Source organism: Telopea speciosissima, chromosome 1, assembly GCF_018873765.1.
Source record: "Telopea speciosissima isolate NSW1024214 ecotype Mountain lineage chromosome 1, Tspe_v1, whole genome shotgun sequence".
Taxonomy (NCBI): Eukaryota; Viridiplantae; Streptophyta; class Magnoliopsida; order Proteales; family Proteaceae; genus Telopea; species Telopea speciosissima.
The window spans coordinates 76,006,309-76,017,516 of NC_057916.1; the positions used below are offsets into that span (position 1 = coordinate 76,006,309).

General features: G+C 39.6%; 1 protein-coding gene across 5 annotated transcripts in view; it reads left to right on the forward strand.

Annotated features, from left to right (window-relative positions):
• The window catches only part of LOC122664651 (pectin acetylesterase 9), a 47,076-nt gene extending 36,281 nt beyond the window's left edge, over positions 1-10,795 (forward strand). Inside the window, exons 9-14 of one of the 5 annotated variants that reach the window (XM_043860582.1) lie at positions 3,098-3,154; positions 3,362-3,439; positions 3,528-3,633; positions 8,707-8,855; positions 9,084-9,195; positions 10,483-10,795. In XM_043860582.1, coding sequence (XP_043716517.1) covers positions 3,098-3,154; positions 3,362-3,439; positions 3,528-3,633; positions 8,707-8,855; positions 9,084-9,195; positions 10,483-10,547 — 567 coding nt within the window. In that variant the 3' untranslated portion in view covers positions 10,548-10,795. Of the gene's footprint in view, positions 1-3,097; positions 3,155-3,361; positions 3,440-3,527; positions 3,634-8,706; positions 8,856-9,083; positions 9,196-9,304; positions 9,466-10,321 lie in introns of those variants that run through there. The other 4 variants (XM_043860573.1, XM_043860590.1, XM_043860599.1 and 1 more) reach the window with 4 other exon arrangements.
• The last annotated feature ends 413 nt before the right edge of the window (positions 10,796-11,208 follow it).

The window sequence follows — 11,208 nt, forward strand, 5'->3', positions numbered from 1 at the left end:
CGAATCTTGAGATATCTAAAGGCTGCTCCTGGAAAAGGTGTTCTCATCTTTTTGTTGGGTGAATAAAAGAATTTAATTACTGAAGAAAGAGGAATACAAGAGCCCCTTAGGGCAGCAACAAAACAATCAACACCAAGCTAAGGCCTCAGCTAAGAGGAGCCTGGGCCAACAAAAGAAACAGAAGAGAGACCCCAGGAGACAACAATGAGCCTGTTCCTTAGGGTATCAGAACAAGAAGAGGGGGGGGTGACGACAACTTCGCTTTAATTTCGAAAGAGATGGAATCCCAAATCTGCTGATAAGACCGAGAGTTGGAGGTCCATTTCTTGATATTATGCTCCATCCAAATATGATTGAGGGTGGCACAAAAAGCCATTTTCCCGATAATGTCACAAATAGAGGAGCCCGTGATATCAATCCAAATCCACTCGCGAGAGAAAAGGAAGGCTTCTAGGGGCTGGCCAGCCTTTAGACAAAATGCCTTTCCAAATGGCAGCCGATGTAGGGGAGCCAAAGAAAAGGTTATCAGAGTCTTCCACATTGTTCCAGTAGAGACAACACGAGGGGGAGACTGAGATCTGGCGATTGCGGAGGAAAGACTGAGTTGGAAGACAATTGGTTAAGACCCTCCAGGTCGTGAAGCAATGGCGGGGAATGTGACGCTTGAACCAAAGAAGCTTCCTCCAAGTAACCAACTGACCTTTTTAGCGAATGAATTCTCAAGCAGCTTTAGAGGAGAAGGAGCTTGAGTTGTTAACCGACCAAGTAACACAATCACCCCTTCCATTAGGTCTTCTGGAGATGGAATGGAGGTCATTCCAAATCAGGTGTTCTCATCTTATCTTATAACCATCTTCACATTGAGTCATACACAAAGGCTGTTTGGACGGGCTGCCCTAATGATAGGAGATCTACTTCTGGCTACTGTACATATGTTGGTGGTAACCTGTCACCTAGAGAAGCAAGAAGCAAACAGTAGTGGCTCGTTCTAGTGCAGAAGCTGAATTTCGGGCCATGGCAGATGACATTTGTGATTTGCTTTAGCTTAGGGGGTTACTTCAGGACCTTAGAGTCCCAGTTGAGGTGCCCATGCGTCTTTACTCTAATAGAAAATCAGCAATCAGTATTGCCCATAACACGGTCCAGCATGATAGAACAAAAAATGTGGAGATTGATCGCCACTTTATCAAAGAGAAACTATAACAGGGTCTTATTTGTATTCCGTTTGTCTTATCGGGTGATCAGTTAGCTGATGTGTTCACTAAGGGTTTATCTATTAAGAGCTTTGTTTATGTTATTAGCTGTTGGGCATGATTGATATCTATGTACCAACTTGAGGGGGAGTGTTGTAATATGGGTACAATGGTATAATTGTCCAATGGGGTTTAGCTTGTGTTGCCCTTGGGGTATAATTGTAACTTGTACTTCTTATCATTCATCATAAATAAAGAGGGCTTGTGTCTCATTGACATAAGTTCAATTCCCCAAATATTCCATCAGTTATTGAAGCCCGTTTGAGAGGAGAGACTCATAACTTGATGAACCAATTTGGCTTTATGCCAGGTAAATCCACGACAGAAGATATCTACTTATTGAGGTTCATGGAAAGATATAGAGATAGCAAGAAGGATCTCCATATGGTCTTTATCGATCTAGAAAAAGCTTATGACCGAGTCCCTCTAACAGGTTCTAGGGAAGAGAGGGGTGCCAAGTAAATATGTGGATGTAATTAAAGATATGTATGAGGGCGTGGTAACTAGTGTGAGATCTGTGGGAGGTCAAGGTAAGGAATTCCCAATTACGGTTGGATTCATCAGGGTTCGGTCTTTAGTCCTTACCTTTTTGCGCTTATCATAGACGATATAACCAAGAGCATTCAAGACAAGGTCCCATGGTGTATGCTCTTTGTCGATGATATCGTTTTGGTGGATGAGACAAAAGAAGGGATTAACTCTAAGTTAGAGATTTGGAAGTCAACCTTGGAAACAAGAGGTTTTAAGATTAGTAGAACGAAGACGCAATTAATTGTAGTCACACTATGATGGATACTGGTAAGGTGCGAATTGAGGAAAGAGAGATACCGCAAAGTGACTATTTTAGATATCTGGGGTCTATCATAAATAAAGAAGGTGACATAGAAGATGATGTTTCACAGAGAATTAAAGTGGGATGGATGAAGTGGAGAGGTGCGTTCGGAGTACTATGTGATCGACATATTCCTTTAAAGCTTAAAGGAAAGTTCTATAGGACTGTTGTTCAACCTGCCATGATGTATAGAGCAGAATGTTAGGCAATTAAGAAGTGTCATATTGATAAGCATTGTGTAGTAGAGATGAGGATATTAAGATGGATGTGTCGAAAAACAAGGAAGGATAAAGTATGGAATGAACATATAGGATCGAACTTGGGAGTTGCCTTGATCATTGACAAGCTCCGAGAGAGTCGTTTAAGGTGGTATGGTCATATTCAACGGAGGCCTAGATATGCCCCAGTAAGGAGAAGTGATATGATTCCAATTGAATGACATAAAAGAGCTAGTGGCAAATCTAAAATTACCATAGGAGAAGTGGTGAGGAAGGACATGCATAATCTAGGGCTTGTAATAACCTCGGACAGAGCCTATTGGAGGGCAAGGATGCATGTCGCGGACCCCATTTAGCTGAGATTCTCCTGACGTGTTGGGCTGCGCCTCTTTCCTCTTACTGTCTTTCATCTTTTTTATCTATTTCCCACCTTTTATTTGTCTTTTTTTTTTTTTCCTTTTTCATTTCTCATCTCTTGCCCCATCTCACTTTTCCCATCTTTTCTTTCCCTTTTTTTTTTGTTAGAACTCTGTTTTCCCTACTCTGTTTTGTTTGGATCCATGTAGCCGACCCTATTAAGTTGGGATAAGTCTGAGTTGTTGTTGTTGTTGTTGTTGTTCTTGTGAGTTATGGACTAGTAATGATTGATTATGGGATAGCATTTCAAGTGGGACTTAAACCATATTCTACTTCATTCCATGTGTCTATTAATTTTTTCCATCTTGGATGACCTGTTTCATTTCTTTCCTTAAAGGTTGTGTTGCTGTTTCACAAATCAGAACTTAATGTTACAGGGTGTAGAAAAGAATCTGGACAGAAACTGCACTAGTTCTCTCTATTATCCAAATCTAGTAAGAATCCTTTTGTATTCTCTCTCTCTCTGTCTCCCCCCCACCTTCCTTTTATTCTTTGGTAGAACATGGATGGGACCAGCAAATTCTTTTTAGTGGATTAAAATTATGACCTAATATAGGGCCTTAGCTGAAAAATAGTTTGTTCAATCAACCTTTTTTTTTTTCTCTACCTCATGGTTCTGAAGATTATTAGTTCTTGTGCAGTGTTTCTTCCCTCAATACTCATTGACATACATAACAACACCATTCTTTATCTTAAATTCCGCATATGATGTATATCAAGTAAGACTTCCAGCTTTGTTTGGTTTGAACTCTAAATAATGTTTAGAAGCTGTGTCTGTTTGTAACTATTGGAGTTTTATGCTGACAGTTTCATCACATACTGGTGCCACCTTCTGCTGATTTACGGGGACACTGGAATCGATGCAAGCTAAATCCAACTGCATGTACTTCAAGTCAGATAACCATCTTGCAAGGTTGTTCCTTTACTTAATAATATTGTAGTTTTTTATTCCTTGAATGACTTGTTAAGTTTCATTCAGTTGTCAGCTTCCTCCCCCCCCCCCCCCCCCAACAACATTTTCCTTTTGGAGACATGTTTATTTTCTCAAGCAGAGGATAAGATGTAGATGTCAGGACACCTAGAAGTATATTAAAGCAAATCAGCAGAACATCCAGTAATGTTTACAACCTCTAGTATTATCCAACTTATCGAAGAAATCAATACAACAACAACTCAGCTTTATCCCAACTAAATGGGGTCGGCTACATGGAACCTTGCAACAACAAAAGATTGATAAAAGCTAAAAAAGAAAAGAACATAGTGGCAATAATGACACTACTCAGCATTATTCTAACTAAATGGGATCAGCTACATGGATCCTTGCCCTCCAATCAGCTCTATTCGAGATCATACTTGAAACAAGACCTAAGCTATGCATGTCTTTCCTCACCACTTCTCCCAGGCTCATTTTAGGTCTGCCCCTAGCTCTTTTAGTGCCTTCAATCTGAATCAAGTCACTCCTCCGAACTGTAGCATCCGAAGGCCTCTATTGAACATGACCATGCCACCTCAGAGGACTCTCTTGAAGCTTATCTTGAATTGGGGCAACTCCCAAATCAGCTCTAATATGATCATTCCTTATCGAAGAAATCAATAAGATACACCAAACATAACTTTTTAAGCATGTAAAATTACAACAAAAAAACAAGAGTTGTCATCTGCTGGACTGCTGCACATTTGGTTTGCTTCATGCCTTGCAGATCTCAACTTGGGTGAAGCATCGTAAAGAAGCTGCAATTGATAGAAGCTTATGACTTTCTTCCCATGGCAATCGAGCTTTCTTGGTCATGTTAGTCACCCCCAATGTGGAGTTAGGTACTATTTGTTGCAAAAGCTTCTTCCTAGAGCTGTACTGTAGACCTTTGCTGATGCCTTGAAAGCCCATATGAGGTGACGGGAAGCAGCACAAGCTATGATTGGAGTGTTTGGAATCAAAGACCACCGTTACCATTCTAAGCAAAACAAGAGCAATCTGAATTGAGCATGAAAAACCTTTGGGAGGGCGAAATCCAGCATATTCCGTAGGTTTAAAATTAAAGAACTTAAAAAAGTTTAATGAGTTAATATGGCTGTGGGCACAATGCTATTGAGGTCTGAACTGTCAGATTAAGGCTCAACTCAATTCCACGCCCATGTATTTGACATAAATGCCCTTATGATCTCTATCTAACAGAAGTAATTATATACTGCACCCGTGACCCGTCTACATATTTTCTAAATCACTTCCCCTTGACAAATATGCCCTAGATCGAAAGAAATTCATGGTTATGGATGAATCGTAAACTAGTTCTTTAGTTATAAGTTTTGTTTCGTAGGCAATAACCTGGTGACCAAAATGAAAATTTTGGATATCCGTCATTTCATTGCGATATGTCGGTCTAACTTTCAGAGTATTTATATATACATTATAATGTTTATAGGTGTGTACATTCTATATTTTATAGGTTATAACGAGATTTGGATTTATAAATCAGTTTTTACACATGCGAAATGCATTTGGCCTAGCGGTTATGGGCTTAATGCTTAAATATGTAGTACGGAAGGTTTTGTTTCATCCCTTTAACAAGAACCATTCAGGTTTATTTCTTACCATTGATAAATGAACGGATAATCTAAAAATAAAATAATAGAAAAGAGAGAGAGAGAGAGAGGATAGGAGTTTGGCTTTACGGACGAAGCTGGATGTCTTGGTTTGGGTGAGGAAGCCTAACGTAGTCCTAGGTAGCAAGGATACCAGCTAGGAGCCAAGCAACAGGATCTGCTATGAACAGGCAGTCCGATTGGGCAGAAATAGGGTTTTAGTCCAAATTAGGGTTAGGGTTAGGTTAGGGTTTGTTGGTGTGGTTATGCCAGGCAGGTGTAGGGAAGTCTCTATCAGTACTACTCCAGTGATGTTTGGATGAAGGGAAGTGAGAAAATTCAAAAGGCAACAGGTTAGGGTTTTGGGTTTTTGAAGAGATGAAAGTGAGGGGATCTAGGGTTTAGAGATGGATTTAGGGCAGGGGGTTAAAGTTGAGTTCTCCAGGGGTTGGGAGAGTCACTTGGCCGGGGTAGGGTGGATTAATAATGGCTGGATGTGGCTGGGTAGGATTTTAGGGTTTTGAGTTTAATGATGGTTAAGGGAAATTAGGTTTTTAATGGAGGGATGGGGCAGAGGTCAGGATCGAGTGTGAAGGAGGTTGTGAGGGTACTGTGGTTTAAACTTGAATGGATTCTGATGGTGGGTTAAGGCTGTGAGTGAATTCGGTTTAGGAAAATTTAGGAAAATAAAGGGGGAAGGTTAGGGTTGGGCTGTAGAAGGTTTAGGAGCAGAAGATTGGGGATGGGGAGCTTTAAACTTACTTGAAGATGCAGGCAGGGGGGATGATGGAAGCAGCAGAAACTTGAAGAAAAATCGAATCTTGAAGAACACTTGAGAGAGAGCTTGTTCAAACCACCCAGGCTTCACACCGCAAGGTGTCGATTGGATCACACACCAATCCCACCTTGCCTTGATCAAACACAAAGCAAACAAGGAGAAGAGAAGCAGCAGCTTGCAAACAACAATTTTAATTTCATAAAATGGAGAATGAATAAGCTCCACGAATTGCATTAATTTAAGTAGGCTGAAAAGCCTTTACTCCTACTCAGCCTAGGAGTCTAAAGGACCCCTAGCCGACTTAATTAAACCCACACTCCTTTCTAAACCGTGGGAGTGTGGTGTGGACCCAAAAAACAGAAAATTATATAATAAAAGCAAGGTCACTCAAGTCACTTAAATTGGACCACTGGTTCAACCAGCTTGGGCCGGTCCAATTTAAAAACATTAAAAAAAAAACACTTAAAAAAAAACAAGTTTGGATCCACCACTAACACTACTGACTATGCTACTTGGACAGCAGTTTATTCTTCTTCTTCTTGCGGATGTAGGGCTGTAGATCTGCATCAAAGCCTACCTCATCTCTTAGAGATATTTTAGGATTCAAAAGTGTATCTTCTATTCAATGAAACCCTATAAATATTACAATACAAAGAATAGTTATCGAAACCATCTATTCCCACCTCTCTCATAACTCCTCCAACTTCTCTTCCTACTTCCCACGTAGATATAACTACTTAGTATATCATCTCTACTATACTAATAACTACTTAGAAATTACATTCCCCACCCCTGAACAAACAATGACCTGTCATACAACTAATAACCATGGACCAAAATGAAATATTCCATGACCCATATTGTTTGGGTTTAGAGATTGAAACCAAGATTTAATTAATAACAAAGACCAGTTCACTAACACTAGACATCTAGTAGCAGTATCATGATCTTAATGATGTCTGATTCAGGAAGGAACTGGATGATGTCAGAAATCTTGTTTTTTTCTTTAAGGTTCTAGGTGGTAAACAGTGGCGTTCAATGCCACTCAATCAATTTCAGCAGTGATTGGGAAATACTCCTTGCCATACTGCACAATTATCTCACACCTATTACAAATGTGAGAAGGTCACTGATAAGAACCATTAAGATGGTAAGCAGGTTGGTTTTTTATTTCTTGGAGAAGGGAAACCTGCACCTGGTATCACTTAGAAATATTTTATACTTAACCATGTAGGCTGTTTTGTTCAGGCTACTTGTGGACTTCCCTGAAGGTCCACCCAGCCTGAGCCCATAATAATTTAGTGTGGATTTTGGTCCTGCCAATGGCCAAAGTTGCCCCAGCAACTGGTCCCAAACACACAACATCATCTGGTTCATCTAAATATCATCTGATCTCATGGGATGTTATTGGCAACTCCTAGGAGTTGGGAGAATCGGATGTGAGGAAGATAGTCAGTAGGAATCATGCCTTCCTCTGAAAATAGCAATTGAAGTTTTGACAACTAACCACCGAGATCTGTTATATTAGCTAATTTTGGCGCTGTCAATGACTGAAAGCAGACAGGTTAACATGAGCCATTATAGAAGCCAGTGGAAGGAGATCCTGAACATGAGAGATTTCCGTGAACGTATGAGGATGAAAGTTGGTTTTGGTGATAGAGTGGCTCTTTGGGATGACTGCTGGTCCACTGTCTGACCTTTGAAAGACATATCCCCAGATGTTTTTCAAACTGCATCTAGTAAGGAGATTCAGGTAATTGATTATTTATTGATTTCAGGCATAGTTTGGAATCATCTTTACACATGCATGTGAATAATTGGAATTCATTGGAAAGTTGAACCTTCTAGTCTCTCTATTCTGTGTTACTTTTACCGCGGGGGAGGGGGAGGGGGAGGGAGAGGAGGGGACATGACTGACACATATAGAGATAGAAAATCTCTGGGAATTTCTCTGCAGGATCATCATATGCTGCCCTACTAGTTCCACCACCTGAACCTCCCTTCGTCCTCCATACTTTTCCTGCTTGTGGTGCTTGGGTTAGAAAGTCCCATTTAGAGTGCGATTTCTGGTCTGCACTGACACATCAGATCACCCAACTTCTATTGGTATCCTTTCCATTGTTAATCCTCATATATTCCTTGTGACTATTAGGTGGTGTTGTGTTGTTGTTTCGAGCTCTATGGTCATGACTTGTAATTTCCAGGAAGAAGTTTATAAGTTCCTGCCACTTGGCATGCCAGTGCTTTTGAGGCAAGGTGAAATACGATAGGAAACTAATTTCAGCCACCATTTGGTCCTTATGGAAGGGAAGGGAAGGGATCGTATGATGGATATAGGTCCTGCATGTAGAGTGGTACTTATAATTAATGAGTGTTGTTGTTTTTTATGCTTATAGTTAATTGTATAGAATTGGTGCATTGGTTTCATAGACAATGAGGGGTGAGGACAGTACTATTTCCTTACTGTAAATGGGTTTTAGCCTGTCTTGTTTTCTATTTCTTGGGGTTTAATGACCAGGCTGTCGTAATTTGCAAATTTGGATGCTATGCAGTCATAAATTCTTCAGCCTCAAATTGTAAACCGTGTTTGGGTTATTGACTTTTTGTTTTTTAATTTCCACTCTACAGGTTTCAGATATGAAATGCTTGCAGCTTTGAGATTCTTCTTTGAATATTCAAGTGATGGTGGATTATTCATAAACTCATGTTTTGCTCATTGCCAGACTGAATCACAAGATACATGGCTTGCAGACAACTCTCCTAGATTGCACAATAAGGTATTTGAAAAATCTGTGTCCATCTTAAGATTTTTGTGATGGGGTGCATATAACAATGTCTTAAGTAGTATTGTTTTGTCTCTTAATCTTCGTCTATCCATATAATTCTATCTGAAGTTATGCAAAACTTTCTCAAAAATGCATTTCGAATTTTCTCAGACTTTGCAAAATTTCTAAACTTTGAAACTTGCCAGTTTCTATTGTTATGATCCGATTATTTTTATGCAGACAATTGCGGAGGCAGTTGGGGACTGGTATTTTGAGAGGAGTGTCATAAAAGAGATTGACTGCCCCTACCCTTGTGATACTACTTGCCACAACATTATACCACAGGTTTCAGGTAATACATTATTGGTGAAGAATGTGATTAGCTGCAAGAAATAATATAGTAACAACAGTTGAAACTAGTGCTTCATTGAAAATATTTGCTGCTACCTATATGACTTAAGGTTCATGATTAATGTCGAGTATTGACCTCCAAAATTTTGTGCACTTTGGACAAAGGAGATTTTTAGAAGTGGAATTGGGTACTGTCGGCATTCTATTCATTCAAAGATGTTGAGGATCTAACTATGGATGGAAGTTCATAGCAGAAGTGTCCATTCAGTTTGTCCTAGAGAAGGTCAAGGTTAGGTGGAACAACTGAGTTTTGGAAGCTTTTGCCTCACTGATGGAGGCTGCTAGCAGAGATCTTGGATGGATTACTAAGACAGTCCATGAATTCAGCACTGCAGACAGAATGCAATCCACTTCCTTAACACATGCTCAAAGTAGGAAAGAGCTAATTTGAGAGTTCCATTAGGTGCCATTTTTTTTTCGACCGAAAAGACATTTCCAGCATATCAGCTTCTAGGTATAAATTGTAATTTGCAAAATTCTTTATAAATTTAAAAAAATTTTAATTTACATGACGAAGCTTATTTGGGCATGGGATTTTGTGTACAAGAATCCAACCATTGATAGAGCTTCTTGTCTTAGTTGGTGGCAAGTTTATGGTAGTATGATTGACCAAGATACAGCTACTTTTTGTTTTTGTTGAATGATATTCAAAATTTTTAATTGGAAGTTCATTCAAATTTTTTGTATTCCTTCCAATTAAAAGAAAATCTGTTGGGCTCTGGGAAATGTTAAAAATAAAAAAGATTAGCAAGATGAGAGAGGGAGAGAGAGAGAGATGGGTACACTAGGTTTCAGGATGTGGCACAATTTAAATCAACGGCTGCAAAACTGAGACTTCTGTTCTTCATGAAAGCAATTGATAGTTGATACTATTATTATCAGACTCTCAACCTAGATGCCCAAAGGTTGAAGAATCTGTTATTTCTCAGCTTTTATATAGACACATTTTAATACTCACCATTGAATACAATAGACAAAACTCTATACTAGTGTTCTATTGAAATTTTAATTCAAATACTTGTCGAAGAACTGCATAAATCCGAGAGGATTGATTTCAACAGCTCCAGGGCCTAGTTCTTCCCCAATATCAGGGGGTAATACTCCACCAACAACAGGTGGTAATTCGCCAGCAGTGGCAGGAACCCACACTCTTTGCTACCGAGGTATAGTAGAGATGCAACTTTTTCTGGTTATCACGGCAATGGTACAACTTTTTTGCTGATCGCAGCACCAATGCAACTTGGAATCTCGAATACAAACACTGTACTTGAACATGGAAGAACTGATGGATAACTCCTCTGATGAAACATCCAAGCAACACGAGCTGCAACCCTTCATCTTTCAACATAGCCTGGTTTCTTCAGCAAAGCTTGGCTAGTATAGTTGGCCATGCCCTGATTGAATCTACACTCAGTTCCATTGGAGAGAAGTGCAGTGATTTCTTCTGTTCACTTTGTCACTTTTTCTCTTTTTACACAGCAGCTTCAATATAGAATATCACCTTACTCTTATCAGATTGTATTGCAACCTATCTGTTCCTCCCTTCGCAGCTGCAGTGGAGTTCGCTGCTCTGTGCAGGGAAGCGAAATAAATTGCGATAGCCTGTAATGTTGGATAACTGGGCATGAAAGTCAATCCAATATTGCCATTGGAGTACTCTGAACAATGTGTTTTATGGTCAGTGCAGACAAGAAACAAATGGCAATATGACAATACTAACCAATGCATAAATTTTTTTCTCTGAATACTTTGCCGTTTGTAAATTTAATAAATTGTTCATCAGGCAATGAATTTGGGGCGTCAAGGATGCAGTGTTCGTCAATCCATGTGTGTAAAAGCCCATCAGATCTCAATCTCTTTCCATGAAGTGTAAAACCCAACGTAGAAGCATCAAATTCTAATTGAAGGGACCAACCAGCTTTACTAATGAAGGGTTTGGTTGTATTGATCATTT